At 43.1% G+C, this 17575-nt stretch overlaps 2 protein-coding genes across 2 annotated transcripts; both read right to left on the bottom strand.

Moving 5' to 3' along the window:
• Positions 1–8624: 8624 nt before the first annotated feature.
• On the bottom strand, positions 8625–10086 carry LOC119367502. The gene is made up of 3 exons (XM_037632993.1): positions 9994–10086; positions 9744–9890; positions 8625–9424 (listed from the first exon to the last, which is right to left on the bottom strand). The coding sequence occupies exons 1-3, from the start codon at positions 10072–10074 to the stop codon at positions 8765–8767; spliced, it is 888 nt and encodes a 295-aa protein (XP_037488890.1). The 5' UTR covers positions 10075–10086; the 3' UTR covers positions 8625–8764.
• A 558-nt stretch (positions 10087–10644) lies between these two features.
• Positions 10645–13889, bottom strand: LOC119362940 (cytochrome c oxidase subunit 6b-1-like). Its single transcript, XM_037628220.1, has 5 exons — positions 13733–13889; positions 12556–12789; positions 12395–12477; positions 12229–12310; positions 10645–11145 (listed from the first exon to the last, which is right to left on the bottom strand). Exons 1-5 carry the CDS (start codon positions 13766–13768, stop codon positions 11092–11094), a joined length of 489 nt encoding a protein of 162 aa, XP_037484117.1. The 5' UTR covers positions 13769–13889; the 3' UTR covers positions 10645–11091.
• Positions 13890–17575: the final 3686 nt, after the last annotated feature.

The following is a 17575-nucleotide window of genomic DNA, read 5'->3' as shown; positions in this document are numbered from 1 at the left end:
GGAATAGCAAGGACTTTGGAGGACGGACGTCGGCGTGATTTAGCCTAGGTTAACTTCCGGACGCTTTTGTTTAATGAAATATATCAAAAATTTAATGAATGTGGTCCGACTTAATTGAAACTCATCCAGTTTGCATGAAAATCGTCTGGTTTGTTCAAATCATGTTTGAAATGTACGTGGTCACGGTTGGATTGCCGGCTCCCATATCACTGTCCGCGAATGTACGTGGACGGATACCTTGTCCATTTTTGGGGTCCACGTTGGAGATGCCCTTACATTATTTTAGTATGCAGATCTATGGGATGTATACTACATGTTTGTAAATTTTTGTGATGAAATACATTACGATGTGAGCTACACAAAAAAAGTCATGAAAATACGTGTATAATTTCTTTAGATATTTTTTAAACTTGAAAGTTCAGTTTTGACCTATTTTAAAAAATCGAGTTTTATGGAGGCCAAGCTACAATAGCAATTTCCTGATCTCAGTTGAGTTTTCGCCTATGCATTTCCCGTGACTGCAATGAGAACACATAAATCAAAAGAACGATCTATATAAAATAACTTGTTTTCCCCTCTTCTTTTTGTTGGTATCTTCTATGGCTCTATCTATATCGTTGACGAGAACTATTATTAGTTTTTCAAAATGAGAGCCACAATTTAGCAAGCCTAAGGGAATCTTGCCACATTTTTTGAGTGTATGTGATGTGGGACCCTAATGTGGCTTGAACCAAACACTCACCCAAGTTGGTCAAATTTTCCTAACCTTAGGTATGGCAACCTTAGGCAAACTTAGCCTCAAACCAAACAACCCCTATATGTGTTCCATACCCCACCAATGTATGTCAATCTTCATCATGTGGAGAACTTAATTTCATTTTGGAAAAAGACAACCTTGAATTTTTTGCCAACCCAAAAGTAAGGGTATTACTTTGGCACTGCTATTTTTACCTGCACACCAACCTGCACACAGAATGCAATCATCCGGAAACTCTTTTTATGGAACATTTTTTCTGTAGAAGTAGTGTTTTCTGCCAAAGTGCCACCATTTTCCTCAATTCAGCTATGGTTGCACTGGTAATGTAGGAATTCAGCCGGTCCTGTCACGTAGTTACCCTCCTGGCCCTAAAGGCCCGAAGTGACCCCTGCCTCCATTCAGCAAGAACCGCATAGGTATATGAACTTACACCGACTGACTAACGCCGTTGACATGTTCACAGATGAGCTAACTCGATGTCTACTTTGTTGCGGCACTTGCTTTGTTGGGCCACATGTCTTATCCCTTTGTCGAACGAGCAGTATGGCATCGGTGCCGCTTGCTTTTCTCGAATAGAAGGATTGCTATGATGTGCCATGTGTGTTTTGTGTATGGAGCTACCACAATTATGTGCTTTGGGTATGTGTTTTGCTCTGCCAACAACGGGACATTTACAAATGGTGACGAGAGGACGAAGAGAGTACTACATTGCCGATCCGGGAGAGATACTATCACATTCCGCGCAAACAGAGCCATGTGATTCTCAAGTTCTTCAAGAAATTCCGCGAAAGAAAAAAAATCTTCAAGAAGAATTCAATGACCGTGCCCCTATCTGAATCTGAACTAAATATCAAGCGCAGAACCAAGCAAAACCAGATGGTTTAATCAAATCCTTATTAAATATAAAAGAATAAAGACACTGGTTGATATGGACCATGGAAGGAAAGCTGGGTGATATGGACCTGAACACAAATAGCAGCAGCAAGAGGAAAGAAGATGCACCTAGGCAAGAAACAGGTCAAGCAAGAGACTCGAAGAACAGAGTGTAGTCAGGGCAACAGTAGTGGTTGGATAGTAGCAAAGGGGACACCACAAGTTTAGAGTTTGTTACGGACTGGCCAAACGACGGCGAATGTGCACGCTATAGGAGTCTTTAACTCAACCACACACCCGACAGCACGGAGAAACCAATGCATACATGGATGCCATTGACCACTATTAGCTTGTCCACTCAGGGCCCCTAATGTTGATTGCATGGCGTGTAAATGTTCGCAACTTGTCTCTGTTCACCTGAAGGGTCGGTGTAACCTGATCAGCAACTCTTGAAGGAGACTTAGCCACAAGCTGCTGATTAGGTTACACAGTCCATGAAGCTTGAGCTCTACGAAAGTCCGAGCAGCTACACCATCAGCAAATCATTGTACCTCGAATTCCATCATAAGAAATGCCAAGAAATAATCTGGTTACATCAGCAAGATTGGATGTTGTTGAAAAATTCCTGACACCTTTCATTTCTATGTGTGATCAGGATACAAACATGTCAAGCATTATCTATCGTTGTGTTTGGGTGGGAAGGAGAGTCACATGAGGATGGATCGCTAAGTAGAAGCATGAAGAGGTATGGTATATATGGGTGTCAATGTTTTGTACATCTTCCATGACAGGATCAGGAGTAAGGTATACAACGCAAAAGTAGGTAAGTGGGCTTTGGGAGTATCTCCGAAATAAAGTGATCAGGACGCATCAATGATTTTCCGTACGTGACTACATCACCGCATATTTTATTTTATTTCGAATTTTGATGAATGAAGTATGTGTAACAATTAGTGCGAGAGAACATCGGAGAATACTTTGACAACTAGATGTTGAGAATAAATGTTTAAACGATTAGTCATATCAATTGAGTCTAATCTGTTCATGAGAGAGTCATTTTCTGCAACATGTAAAGGAAATAAGTTTAGTGCTCTATAATTTTCCTTTTGAGGATACACAACTTTTTTCCAAAAAAAACCCACAAGTGTTTAGCGCACTTTACTGCACATAAGAGTGTTCCGCAAGCGTGCTCCATTATCAAATCCAATTATTGAGCTTCCAAAATATGAGCTGACTAGAGCTAGTTCGTTCTAGAAATGGGAATAAACAGTTGGAAGCAACATCAGCTTACAAATATGAGAAAAAAAAACTCTTTAAAATACTCCCTCCGTTCACTGTTATAAGATGGCCTGTCTTTTTTCTTATTCGAATGTATATAGATGTATTTTAGTATGTTTGTGCATCTCCCAGATGCAGAGGCCGGGGGTCATCATCCTTTTAAAAAAAATGTGTTTGTTTATTCATTTCAATCCATATGTAGTTTATATTGAAATATCTAAAACATTTTTTATTTGTGAACGAAGGGAGTATCACTTACTGGTCTAGGAATGCATAATAAACTCACGAGCATCTCAATGCCAAAAAAACCTCACAAGCATCTAAAAAAACACAATAAAAAGGAATGGATATAAGAGATAACAACTCATACAATCTCAAGAGCTTGACAGCTTGTTCCCGTTGTTTTTTTTGCACTGTATGCAAGAGCTGTTGACAAAGTAACACTACACAAAGCTTGATCTCCCCTAAAACCATAGCATCAACATATCGCTTCAGAGTAATTGTACAACTTACAACAAAGAGTAACATCTTGAGACGAATGGCTCAACTCCTACCCTTTTTGGCTACTCCTCAAAAGAATCCGTTTTTGAGGAGTTAAGCAACATCTAACCGAACTCTCAAACTATTAACTCCTAAAAGTTAAGCCAAAAATCTTCCCCACTCTCTCAATTTTGAGCAGCCGCCACAACTTCTTAGCAAAATATTCCCTCTCCTCTCTCGCACTTGCGGCGCCTCCTCTTCCCACCTCCGCCGCAGAATGCCGCCGCTACAGCCATCGGAGGGCCCAATTTTGACGAGAGTTGAACGACCGACCGCCTTCGCAACCCTCCCCGCACCACCACTTGAACACGCTGCCGCCCATGCCAAGGAAGTGGCTCGAGGCGAAGACCGTTGTGCAGTCTGTCGCGTTGTCTGCGATGGTCGGCGGCAAGGCCACGTCGTCAGTGGAGACAACCATCCGCCCTTCGGTTGTTCCTACCGATGGCAAGGGGACGAGGAAGCCGACGCCGGCGGGCAAGGCCCTCAAGAAGGCAACAACGAAGAAGAGGAATAAGCCGCCCACTTTGATGCCTTGTCCATGTCCGCTGACTCCCACGTCTTCTCCTCCATCTTCGACACTCCCTCACCTCCTCCGCCGCCACCTACGACCACCTTAGCAGTCAGCGAGGATCATGCCCAACAAGTGTCCGACGCAGTGCCTGAAAGGTACAAAAACATTTTTCATTTTTAGCTAGGGGTTTTAGTGATGCAATGCGGTGATGATCGTGTGACATGTTTGTTCTTGATGACTGTAGTGCGGATGAATATGATGTTGCAAGGTTCATGTATCAGTTGGATGAGTCACACATACTCGACCTTGATGACATAAAGATGTCCATGGTCGATGATTGTACGAGGGAGGAAGATCATGAGAGGGAGGAGGATGATCCCGAGTGGAGGAGGTCGGTGATCTTGTGGAGACACAAACAAGCATCAAGAAGGCAGGGTCAACGAACTAGCGTAGCCAAGAGGACATTGCTTTGTGCCTTGCTTGGATGAATGGATCGCTTGCTACCTCGGTTAGTACAGGTCAAATGACAGATAGGTTTGTGCAAAGAACTAAAGAGTACTACTTGAACAATGTGACCGTTCATTCCAACCGCACTCAGCGCTCTCTTCCCCACGGTGCGGTGTGAACCAAGATCAATGCAAGCGATGGTCTGATTGTATCAATATTTGGCTAACCCACTCAGGGCATTCATCTCGGTCATGTCACATGGGTGTTTTGTTTGAGCCCAAGTTAGCCCTACTAGATATTTGGCTAGCCAATATTTTGGTCAAGCTTTTATTTATCCATGAGTCGACTAACATTGGCTAGAAAAATGAAGTAGATTTGCCAAATTGTCATTGGCAGACCAAAATATTAGTCTACTTTCCAGTGGCATGTGCTTCATTAGGCCACCGTCCTCTCCCGGCAAACGGGCAGTCTTTGGTATTATGCCGTGCGATGCATGTTTTGAATACAGAGCTACCGCATGCACGTGTTTTGCTCTGCCAGCAATGAGGCCTTTACGAAAGGGTACTACAACGTTCCACGCAAACAGAGATGTGTTTCTCCAGAGTTAATTGCACAGAAGTACCACAATTCAGGCATCACATGCAGATTGGTACCACGATTGCTAATTTTTGCGTGTCAGTACCAACATTGGTCCAAATTTTTGCAAATTGGACTAAAACGCGTATTTATACGTATTGACGCCCGATCCGACAGGTCGGGCCCACCCGTCAGGTGCCACGCTGGCCAATCGGCGCGTGCCCGCGTGCTGACTAGGACGAGCCGGTGCGCTGCTGTCCTAACCGGCCCGGTCGCACCAGCTCCAGTCCGGCCGCACCATTCCCCTCCCCCTCCTCCTCCTCGCTCGAACCCTAGTCCATGGCGTCGGCGATTCCGCCAGTCTGCGGCGAGGGCGTCCACGGCGGCGGCGAGGGCGTCCACGGCGTCGGCGAGGGCGTCCACGGCGTCGGAGAGATGCCGTTCTGGCCTCCTAGTGGAACGGTTGGCGTCGACGGGGATGGCGGCGACGAGTCCAGCTCCGCGTACTCGACCGACGACGAGGAGTCGATGTTACTCACCATGGAGCAGCGGTTGCGGTTGGCGCATCAGTGGGTGGCGAACCCTAGCAGCAGCCATGAGTTGACGCATGGACTTGGCGGCGTGCTGTAAGTACCCTTGTCCTACTCCTCTGATTCATCCAATTGGGCATTTTTAGGGTTTGTTCATCTTCTGCTTTATCTAGTTGGGGATTAGGTTTTATCCAATTGAAGTGACTAGACTAACCTAGTAACATAGTGTATTGCACTCTCAATTTAGTTCAATTACTGTGGCTCTCCAAATTGTTCTGTACTATCTGGTACTGTAATTTAAGTTGTTTTGTACTTTACTGTTGCTCTCCAAAATTTGCTTTTGTGCTAAATTAGTAAATAATAGACTTACAGGTTACTTTAAATTGTAATGTACTGTGCTGTTGCTCTCCAAATTAAGAGTAATTATAATGAATAAATGAAATTTAATCTTTTTCTGTAGTTTGGATGAAGACATTTGGCAAGTAAGGATCCATTTTGATGCAAGAGAGCCATTGGAGATGAAGCTGTGTCGTTCAGATATTACTTATCTGAATTTGGTTGCAGTGATGAAAACCCAAGGATTTAATGCATATGATTGTTTGTTTCACATTGAAAATCCATCTTTAGGAGAGAAAGGGCTGGATTTGGTAGACAGTCATGCAGAATTACAGATGATAAAGAGGAAGATCCAGGACAAATTGGTGCTTAATTTGCTAGTCAGGGCTTGTCCACCCCCTGATACTGATTTTGAGAGGCGGCATTTTGAAAAGCCAGACTTGTCCACTGTGGTGTACCAAGAGCCTGTTGTTTATGATCTGAGTGAGCCTCCTATCTTAGCTGTTGATCAGGAAGGAGTAGTCTTTGAGAGTCAATGTAGCACACATCACCCTGTTGCTCCTGCTGGTGTTTGCACACAAGAAAGCAGAAATGCAACTAACAAGTTGAAAGCAGTTTTGGAAGAAGAAGAAGAGGGATATCAAGGATTTGAGGCTTATGAGGACAGTGATTCCTCTGATGAGGATGGTCAAATTGGAAGTTACCCTAATTACATGGTTGATGAAGAAGATGTAGAGGTGGAAGAGGGAAAGAGGCAGAGAGAGCTAGAAGTACAAGAGGAAGAATCAGATGATGATCAATCAGAAGAGGAAGAAATGCTGCATTATGAGGGTGACACTGAAGTTGAGGACCCATTTGAGGTAGAGGAAGATAGGACTTTTGAACAAGAAGAAGAAACTATAGTTGAACCTGTAAAGAAGAAGCAGAAGCTGCCAGTTAGAAGAGGCCCAACCATTAGGTCACATTGTAGTGAGCTACCAGAGGTTGAACCTGATTTCAGACCATCATCAGATGAAGAAGAGGAGGGGTTGTTGAGGGAGAGTGATGATAATGGTTTTCAGCCACTCTCTTTTGTCCTACAAAAGAAAAGGAAGAGTAGGGCAAAGAAAAGGCCTCCTAGGAAGTGGTACAATGAGAAAATGGAGCAACCACATGAGCAACTGTGTATGAAGTTGTGTTTTAGGGATCAGCATCAATTCAGAGAAGCTTTGTTGAATTTGCACATCACCCAGGCCAGGAATTTCAGGTATCACAGGAATTCAGATCAGAGGATAATTGTTGAGTGTACAGATAAAAAATGCCAGTTCTTAATGGTGGCAGCAGTTATAAAAGGGGAGAAAACATTTGTAATTAAGAAGATGAGACTAGAGCACACTTGCCCTAGTACCACTGAGACCACCAGGGTTAGTGCTAAGTGGCTAGCACAGAAATATGAGCATCTCTTTAGATCTGATATAACTACTGGTATTCAGACTATAATTGATGCATGCAATGAAAAATATGGTGTAGATGTGCCCAAGTGCATGGCATATAGGGCAAAGAACATAGCTATTGATGCTGTGTTAGGAGATCACAGGAAGCAATATCCTAGGCTTAAAGACTATGCTCAGACTGTCATGTGACAAATCAGTACCAATTCTGCCGCTAGCTGTTGCATGTCAGTACCAATATTGGGGCATCACATAACATGCAGTACCACATTTGGGGATTCTGACATGTGGGCCATCCACCTTTCCTACTATTAAAGTGTGACAGCACAAGATCTCACAGTAGTGTGGGGACGAAACTAGGGTTCATCCACGCAGCCAAGGACAAATCTCAGAGGCGAGGCGCTGACTGGGGCCGGCGGCGGAGAGATGTCGTGGTCGTCCAGTGCCGGGTCCGCTCCCGGATTTCGTCGAGCTGCAGGAAGGAGGGGGGAGGAGTCGCGCTCGCCGGTGCGCTACCGCGAGAACCCAATGGCATACGAGCCTCCGGTGATGTGCCACTGTTCAACTCCGAGGAAGGCGCCAAGATGGATCTCCTGGAGCAGGCAGAACCCTGGTAGGAGGTACTACAGCTGCGTGGATGCTATGGTGAGTGCTGTTTTTTCCCTAATTTTCTTCCTCTTTCTTCTGTGCAATAATTTTTGGCAGCATGGTGAATTTGCTTGTGTATATTAATAGCACGGTGGCTGTGGATTTGTGCAATGGCATGATGATCCATTGCCCACATTCTGGAGTGAGCTCATTGGGGATCTGCGTGATGAAGTATGGAGGCTTAAAGGTGCAACTGTTGCTAGATCTGAAGATCAATTTCCAATCCTGACTCCAAGTGAAGATGATGGCACAAGGGAGGCCATGTTTCTGTCTCTGCAAACTCAACTCAGAGAGAAGAATGCAGAGATTGCAGGGATTAGGGCCAAATTTCACAATGTGTTGTTTCTTTTCACTATATTTGTGCTTGGCTTAGTTGCAGGCAAGATATTAAGTTAGTTAGTTGCTTCAGTTGTAGCCAAATTGTAATGGATCAAGTTGTAATGGATCAGTGAAGTTATCTTCTGATGCAATGAGATTTAGTGAGTCTTGTTCCTCTTTTATTGCAATGTACTGTCTGGTTTGCTGCAACATTGTCATAATGTACAATCTACATAATCAGCATAACCATAGCAATACATAACCATACATAATAAGAAACTGATCCATACATAGCAATACATAACCATTGTTCACAATACATAGAGGAGTTCCACTTCAAATGCATAGTTCATCCTTTTCTCACAAAAGGATGAATAGCATAACTACTACATACATACACAGCCATAGTTCACCATTAGTACAAGCATACAGTACACAACATTAGTTCCTAGATGCTAGGTCATTACACAACCATCATTCCCAAAAGGTCAGCAATGCCACTAATCTCATTTCATCTTCTTCACTTCTCCAAGATGGCTTGAATCCCCCTGAACTTCTCCTTCAACTTTTCATTCTGAAACTCTAACTGCCACTTCTCTTCAATATGCTTTTTATTTCCCTTAAGCAGATCAGCAACCTGAAGCTCCAACTCTAGCTTCTCTTGGGTGAGCTTCTCCTGACACTTAGTTAGCTCTGCATTCTTCAGCTCCAAATTCATACTAGCTTCAGTAAGCACTTGCTTCTCTTTCATTTTGTTCAACTTCAAGTTCTGAATGACTGTTGCTTGAGCTCTTGTCAGGTTGAGCAGCACCTCATACTTCTGAGTAAGTTGCTGGGTCTCTGCATCTTTCTTTGCCATCTTTGCCTTCATATCATCAGTCAGTTCTTTTCTTACCTCCTGCTGATATATAATGGCAGACTGCAGATGCCTGAAATCCACCACCTTATCTTCCTGGAAGTTCATCAGCTCATGCACATCTTGGACTAGCTTGTCATAGTTGGCCTCCAGCTTGTTCTTCTCTTCTGTCAGATGGTGGATAGTGAAAGAATTCTCAAGATTGTCATTCACCCTAGCACTTTTGGCATCTTCAACCATTGCCCATAGCTTCAACAATGCATTCTGCATTGTTGGGGGCCACTGGTGATCAACCCATTCAACAAAGCCACAATTGCTACCTTCCTGCAAAAACAATAACAACAACAAAACAGTTCATACAGCAAGTAATTACACAAAATCACTGCAGTTGCCAAAAAGAATGTCTAAATTTAGCATCAGACCACTAAATTTAACAAGAGGAGCAACCACTTGAGTAGCTGACTGACTAGGTTCAGCCATTGTTCTAATGCAAAATATACTCATGCTTCACCTAAATACGCTACTCTAACCACTATGAATCAAAATGTTGACACCAAGCAGAGTACTCCAGCAAACAGAGTTCAATATGGCACTGACCAAGTAAGAAAAAAAATCAGTATGCCTACAATCCTACAATACATACCGACTGTGCACATGCTAAAAACCTCCTGCCTGTGTCTGTTCCTTCAAAGGCAACAAGCCTCTCAGATGCCATGCCGTGCTTCTCACATGGACACATCACATCCAGCTCAAGCCCCTTGTAATCTGGATCTTCAATGGTGAAAGGAACCTGCAGAAGCTCGCACAAAGACAATGGCCAAATCAAAACCTAGCGAAATCAACCAAATCAAGAAATCCCAAATATGAAACCCTAACCCTAACCCTGTACTGACCTCGTTCAGACCGTCTGTGGAGGAAGAATGCATGTACGGGGGGCTAGAATGGTCGTCGCTGCTTTCGTCCTCCAAAACCATGGCGACGGCGGGGCGGGGCGGCGGCCGGCTGTCAGGACGCGGTCGGCGGCGATGGAGGAAACGAGCGAGGAGGAGGAGGGGGAGGGGAATGGTGCGACCGGACTGAAGCTGGTGCGACCGGGCCGGTTAGGACAGCAGCGCACCGGCTCGTCCTAGTCAGCACGCGGGCACGCGCCGATTGACCAGCGTGGCACCTGACGGGTGGGCCCGACCTGTCGGATCGGGCGTCAATACGTATAAATACGCGTTTTAGTCCAATTTGCAAAAATTTGGACCAATGTTGGTACTGACACGCAAAAATTAGCAATCGTGGTACCAATCTGCATGTGATGCCTGAATTGTGGTACTTCTGTGCAATTAACTCGTTTCTCCAGTTTCCCATATGGCCACGAACGAACTACTTCAGGGCAACAGATCCACAATGATCAAGCTCCGCCTTAGTTCAGAGAGCTAGTGCCTAATCAACACACTGTGGGTTTCACATTCCAGCACAAAAAGGCTGATCAATACTGCAAAGGTCATCAAAAGATCCAAAAGTAACCACACCAAATTTCAGGTATGCATAGTGCCTTGTGAATAACTAAGAGGTCGTTGCCTCTTTTATGCAGATTATATGCCCTATAAGCTATATAACCAAATAAAATGTACTGCTTAGAAGACAAGAGAAATGAAATGGGTTTCAGAAACATCGACACTGCTAGAACTAGGTTGCTAATTTTATTCCACGCGGTTTCGAAATTTCCTGTGCAACCAAAATGACCGTCTTGAACCGTGCCATGCAAAACAGCAAGTTCAGTCAAATTCCAAAGGTGGATGTTGTACAAAATCCAGTGAATGATCGTTGGGAGAAACTGATGGGCAGCACCTTCAGCTTACATCAAGTCAAAAACTTATTTGTAAGTAGTCCTCAAAAAGGAAAGGAAGGTGACGAATTCTCGGCACAAAGTAACTTTGTCCAGTCACCAGGGAGGATAGGTGGGGATGATGGTATGTTTGTCCTTCCAGCGCCACTGAAGCTTACAGGGGTCCAGGGAATGTGCCATTCTCCCGTTGCTCGTTCCAACGCTCAACCTGCATAAAACACAGCCATGCTATAAAATTGAGGAAGGCTGTGTTGTAAACAGGGGTACCTTTTTGTATAACCAACTAATCATAAGCGATATAAGGTTCACCAATGTCACCAGCCCAAATGCCACCAGCTTGTAAAGATAGCCATCAAGACCACGTAAACAAGGTTCACCAATCATTCTAGACATTCTACATAGCACAGCAATATATGAGCTAAAGCCTACCCACAAAGATAATTTCATATGATTATCATAAGCCATGAAGTATCAGGTTTTTAATTCACAGATGTTAATTTTGCAAGGTTTCTGAGTTCTCCAAATCTCATGCAGACTACAAAATCAACCATGCAACTCAACGAACCAACTCCTGGCGAACCAAGGTAAAGACAGGGAAGTACATGGATGAACCCGGGTACATATGAACCCACTTTGGAAAACAAATTTTGAAATGCCAAAAAATTCTGGAAAAAAGTGCATGCGGACATCTCCATATTCTATGTGTGTGCAGAAAGTTTCACGGAAAAACAACTTTTTTTCTGGCATGTGCAAAAAAGACAAAACATTGTGTCGTGGAACGCTATTTAGAAACACTAAAATTTGTCTTTTTTGCAGAGAAAAGATAAAAAGACCTTTTTTTCACAAAACTTTGTGGCAGGGACATATTTTGTGAACATGCACGCACTGAATTTTTTGACATTTCAAAACACGTTTAAAATATATTTTTGAAAAGCGGATTCATATGTACCCGGGTTCAGGACGTGCAGACTCGGTAAAGACGTTGCTACATTAACAGCAACTTTTGACCAGAAAGGATATGCATGGCTAAAGGAAGACTGGAGAGAATAAGCCTGACACGAAAAGGTTTGGGTTTATCAAATGATAAATGTATTGCTGCATGAGGAAGGTTTCAGGATCTAATGGAAGTCCTTGGATAATTACAACACTGCTAGGCAAGTTCAAGGTAAGCAGGGAAACATAAACTAACTACCAAATCTCCATATGCTATAGAAAACACCAATCTCATCATCTCAGGGAAAACTGTCGAGCAGCAGTGGAAAGAAAGTAAGGCATGAAACAAAGTGCATACCCATTCACTTGGGCATAGTGATCGGTAGTACTTTGCAAACTTTTCACACTCAGGAGCATCATCTCCTTTTGCAGCTACGCACCTGCCACAAAAGAACAGTTCTTGTCCATGATCCAAATGCACTAATGAAATACCATTTCCAAGTGGCGAAAGGGCAGGACCATACCTATGGTATTCAACATAGCGCGTGAAGCAATGTCTTGTTTGATTTGTTGTGGGGAAACGAAAATCTGCTGGAGCTGTCTCAATCTGTATATCAGCATATGTTTAGCAACGACTTAAAGAGTTATAGATGTAATTATTTGCCACTAGTTAGTAATATCATACCACAATTTCTGGTTTCTCTTCAGTTTCCTCAGGAGCCTCATCGCTTTCCTCTGCAGCAGGAACGGTTTCTTCCGCCTCTGGCTCTTTCACCTCAGGAGTTTCACTTTTTTCCTCAACAGCAACAGCGGTCTCATCAGCTGGTGAGGTTTCAGTATCCTTCTGAGGAACAACTTCGGCCACAGTGCTCGTAGCAGATTTTTCGACAGAGACTTCCTTGGGTGGGAGTGAATATTCCTGCGCAAGGGCGGATTTCAAGTTCTCAAAACTGGGTCTGGAGCATGAAATATCAATTTCAATGTGAAAAGCTAGCGAAAGAGAAGTTAGCTTTGATTCATGAAATGGGCACACAAAAAATACAGAAATTAACATTCACGCTAGGTACCCAATCCGCAGGCTAACAAATTTCTAGTGTACGGCACCAAATCTAAGCAAGCAGATGAACAAACTGAGTTCATAGACCATATCAACTGGTGCTGGAGCAAGGAGCAGATGCAAACACCTCCAGGTTTACAAGGACAGCTCATGTTCTCAGTTGCAGTGATTCACAGGTTATACATTTTTATGCATGGACGAAAAGGTTCAACTATAATCTCAACCACCACCTCCATAGAGGGGAAGATGAAGATCACATACTCATTTGTACTTGTAATCACAGAAATAATGTCACACAAGCAAACCATATACAATACACAAATATAAAAGCATAGCATCAAGCCAACTCTATAACTCAGTCAACTAAAAATTGCTGTAATACCAACAGGCACTGCTCTGCCAAATTCTATGGAGCCGTGCCTTCGTTCGCACCAAGGCTGCGCAATAAACAACAAAATCTGAAGGCACAGAAGCCACTGGCCTTTGAGATGTGGTTATTTCGACAACAACAAAATCTAAACAACAAATTATATGGAGATGTGGTTATTTCGACAACAACGAACATCAATTATAACCCAATCAGCTCCAATCGTGAACACAGAAGCCACTGGCCCTTGACCCCTAAACCTACTAGTGCGATTCTAGTACCATCTCTCGGCCCAAATCCGGCCACGGGGTGGTAAAAATAGGCGGATCTGGCCGGGGCACGGCACCGATCCCCGGGAGCGGCAGCGTAATCACGTAGGGAAACCCTAAGCTAACAAGAGGGCAGAGTGCAGACGGATGGAGGTGTGGTTTCCCTTACCTCGGCCAGCGTCGGGACCTTGCCTGCCGCCGCCATGGTCGCGCCGCGGGAGATCTGGAGTCACGCGCGGCGGCTGCGAGCTAGAGGGAAAGAGAGAAACGACCGGAGGGTAGAGCTGGTGGGCGTCGTCTATCTAGAAGAAAAAAGGGACTGGTCCCCTAGTACCCTCGGAAGAACAAGAAAGGGAAGTTGTTTTGGGCCGGGCCATGACGACACGGCCGTTTATGTTTGGGCTCGAGTTGATGGTCCAGTCTTTTCATCCGACTCAAAAACTTCATGTATCTCGTACGAAAGCGAAAGTTTACTAGTATAGCTATTTCCCTGAGATTAATATAGTATAGCTATTTCCCTAAATTGTAAGTTTACTTTTGAAGATAGTGCCGTCAACGTTGATGCACATAGATTAGCCAAGTTTGCACTCTCCTTAGGTCCTGGTCGGCACATTTGGTTAGTCCAATCCATGACCAGAGATGTATCCCATATTCTGTGGTTTTTGCTAAATAAAACTTCGTTTTTCCCCTAAAAAAAATCTCGTATGAAAGCGAAAGTACCTTCAAATGCTCCTGGTGTGAACAATAAAATTCAAAAAATTCTGAATTTTTTTTGTGACATACTTTCACAAAATTTTGTTGTGCATGCAAAATTTCATCATGAAATCACATTGGTGGAAGTCATGCCAAGAAAACAAAATTAGAGCTCCAAAATGCTTTTGTATGTAACATTTTCAGAGCATCAATTTTGTTTTTTTATCACGCCTTCTACCAATGTGATTTTGCGTTGAAATTTTGCATGCACAACAAACATTTGTGAAAGTATGGTGATACGTCTCCAACGTATCTATAATTTTTTATTGTTCCATCCTATTATTGCTCCTTTTGGATGTTTATGAGTTTTATTTTACACATTTATATCATTTTTGGGACTAAACTACTAACCGGAGGCCCAGCCCTTATTGATGTTTATGGGTTTTTTTGCCGGCGCTCTGCCAGAGGGGGAATCGATCATGGAGGGCTTCTACATCAACATCCTTGCCCCTCCGATGAGTTGTGAGTAGTTTACCACAGACCTACGGGTCCATAGTTATTAGGTAGATGGCTTCTTCTCTCTTTTTGAATCTCAATACAATGTTCTCCCCCTCTCTTGTGGAGATCTATTCGATATAACTCTTTTTGCGGTGTGTTTGTCGAGATCCGATGAATTGTGGGTTTATGATCAAGTTTATCTATGAATAATATTTGAATCTTCTCTGAATTCTTTTATGTATGATTGAGTTATCTTTGCAAGTCTCTTTGAATTATCAGTTTGGTTTGGCCTATTAAATTGATCTTTCTTGCCATGGGAGAAGTGCTTAGCTTTGGGTTCAATCTTGCGGTGTCCTTACCCAGTGATAGAATGGGTTGCAAGGCACGTATTGTATTGTTGTCATCGAGGATAACAAGATGGGTTTATATCATATTGCTTGAGTTTATCCCTCTACATCATGTCATCTTGCTTAATGTGTTACTCTGTTCTTATGAACTTAATACTCTAGATGCAGGCAGGAGTCGGTCGATGTGTGGAATAATAGTAGTAGATGCAGGCAAGAGTCGGTCTACTTGTTGCGGACGTGATGCCTATACATGATCATGCCTAGATAATCTCATAATTATTCGCTTTTCTATCAATTGCTCGACAATAATTCGTTCACCCACCGTAATACTTATGCTATCTTGAGAGAAGCCACTAGTGAAACCTATGGCCCCCGGGTCTATCTCTTATCATATTTGCTTCCAAACTACTTCTATTTGCATCTTTACTTTTTGCATCTATATTATAAAATACCAAAAATATATTTATCTTATCTTACTATCTTTATTAGATCTCACTTTCGCAAGTGGCCGTGAAGGGATTGACAACCCCTTTATTGCGTTGGTTACGAGTTCTTTGTTTGTTTGTGTAGGTGCGTGGGACTTTTGAGGAGCCTCCTACTGGATTGATACCTTGGTTCTCAAAAACTGAGGGAAATACTTACGCTACTATTGCTGCATCACCCTTTCCTCTTCAAGAAAAACCAACGCAACCTCAAGACGTAGCAAGAAGGATTTCTGGCGCCGTTGCCGGGAAGGTCTTCGCTCAAGTCAAGACATACTAAGTACCCATCACAATTTCATCTCCCTCGCATTTACATTATTTGCCATTTGCCTCTCGTTTTCCTCTCCCCCACTTCACCCTTGCCGTTTTATTCGCCTCACTTTCCCAATCTCCTCCTCTCTTTTCCGTTTGCCTTCCCGTTGCCATGGCCGAATCAAAAAGAACTAAGGGCTCTTTCCTAGGTTCTAGTGCCTTGGATAACCCCTCTATCCTCTCTAAGCTCATAAATAATGATGCTATAGAAAGACCCGCTAGGGTCACCAATGAGAGCTTGAATAATTTTGATGAGGATGACTCTGGAACTTGATGAGTCTTTAAAAGATGCTTGGGATAGGTTATTAAGGATTCGGGCTAGCTATGTGCCACAATATCAAATTGAAATTTACTTAAAAAGTTTCTATGTTGGCTTGCCCGCTTCTTTTAAACAAGTTTTAGATTCTATTTTCGAAGAAGGTTTTCTTGAAGGGGATGCTATAGATACTTATGAAAAAATGAAAACCATATTTGGGCACTGAGGGAGTCCTGAACTAGGGGGTGTCCGGACAGCCGGACTATCATCGTCGGCCGGACTCCAAGACTATGAAGATACAAGATTGAAGACTTCATCCCGTGTCCGGATGGGACTTTCCTTGGCGTGGAAGGCAAGCTTGGCGATACGGATATGTAGATCTCCTACCATTGTAACCGACTCTGTGTAACCCTAGCCCTCTCCGGTGTCTATATAAACTGGAGGGTTTTAGTCCGTAGGACGAACAACCATTACAACAATCATACCATAGGCTAGCTTCTAGGGTTTAGCCTCCTTGATCTCGTGGTAGATCCACTCTTGTACTACCCATATCATCAATATCAATCAAGCAGGAGTAGGGTTTTACCTCCATCGAGAGGGCCCGAACCTGGGTAAAAACATCGTGTCCCTTGTCTCCTGTTACCATCCGCCTAGACGCACAGTTCGGGACCCCCTACCCGAGATCCGCCGGTTTTGACACCGACAGGCACCCTATGAATGATAAGGTTGAATCAACTACTCTCTTGTGCTTTTATCAAAATGAAATTATCAAAGAGATGAAGTCTAGTTTAGAAGCAAACTTCCGTAAGGTGCTTAATCTTACTTCATCCATTAATGGCCATGTGTTTACCCTAAATAGAAGAATAAATGCCATAGAAAGGAGATCCTCCTCTCCAAGTGCCAAAGATGGCACTCGTTAGATCTATCTTCACTTTTATGCCTAGCTAGGGGCGTTAAACGATAGCGCTAGTTGGGAGGCAACCCAATTTTCTTTGTGTTTTTTATTTTTGTTCCTATTTAGTAATAAATCTTGCATCTACCTTCTGTTTAGATGTGTTTTTATCTTTTAATTAGTGTTATAGGATAACCTATGATGATAGTTGATTTGATTCTGCTGAAAAACAGAAACTTTGCGCGCACGGATTTAGTTTTGTTAAATCACAGGAACGTGCTTTTGCGTTGATTCTTTTTGCTGCTGATCAATAAACAAATTTTACAAGACTTACTATTTTGGTAGGATTGTTAGAGTTCCAGAAGTTTGCTTTAGTTACAGATTGCTACAGACTGTTCTGTTTTTTGACAGATTCTGTTTTTCGTGTGTTGTTTGCTTATTTTGATGCATCTATGGCTAGTAAAATAGTTTATAAACCATAGAGAAGTTGGAATACAGTAGGTTTAACACCAAAATAAATAAAGAATGAGTT

This window comes from Triticum dicoccoides, chromosome 2B, assembly GCF_002162155.2.
Source record: "Triticum dicoccoides isolate Atlit2015 ecotype Zavitan chromosome 2B, WEW_v2.0, whole genome shotgun sequence".
NCBI classification, from domain to species: domain Eukaryota; kingdom Viridiplantae; phylum Streptophyta; class Magnoliopsida; order Poales; family Poaceae; genus Triticum; species Triticum dicoccoides.
Note: the sequence above shows the minus strand (reverse complement) of the source record. Positions and strands in the feature narration are given on the sequence as shown.

What these genes read in the sequence shown, in the direction of transcription:
- LOC119362940 (XM_037628220.1), bottom strand. Translation starts at nt 13,768, where the DNA reads ATGGCGGCGGCAGGCAAGGTCCCGACGCTGGCCGAG. An exon ending in AGGTCCCGACGCTGGCCGAG is followed by an intron (nt 12,790 to 13,732) that starts GTAAGGGAAACC and finishes GCCCTTGCGCAG; the next exon opens with GAATATTCACTCCCACCCAA. An exon ending in CACTATGCCCAAGTGAATGG is followed by an intron (nt 11,146 to 12,228) that starts GTATGCACTTTG and finishes TGTTTTATGCAG; the next exon opens with GTTGAGCGTTGGAACGAGCA.
- LOC119367502 (XM_037632993.1), bottom strand. Translation starts at nt 10,074, where the DNA reads ATGGTTTTGGAGGACGAAAGCAGCGACGACCATTCTAGCCCCCCGTAC. An exon ending in CCACAGACGGTCTGAACGAG is followed by an intron (nt 9,891 to 9,993) that starts GTCAGTACAGGG and finishes GAGCTTCTGCAG; the next exon opens with GTTCCTTTCACCATTGAAGA. An exon ending in TTTTAGCATGTGCACAGTCG is followed by an intron (nt 9,425 to 9,743) that starts GTATGTATTGTA and finishes TTGTTTTTGCAG; the next exon opens with GAAGGTAGCAATTGTGGCTT.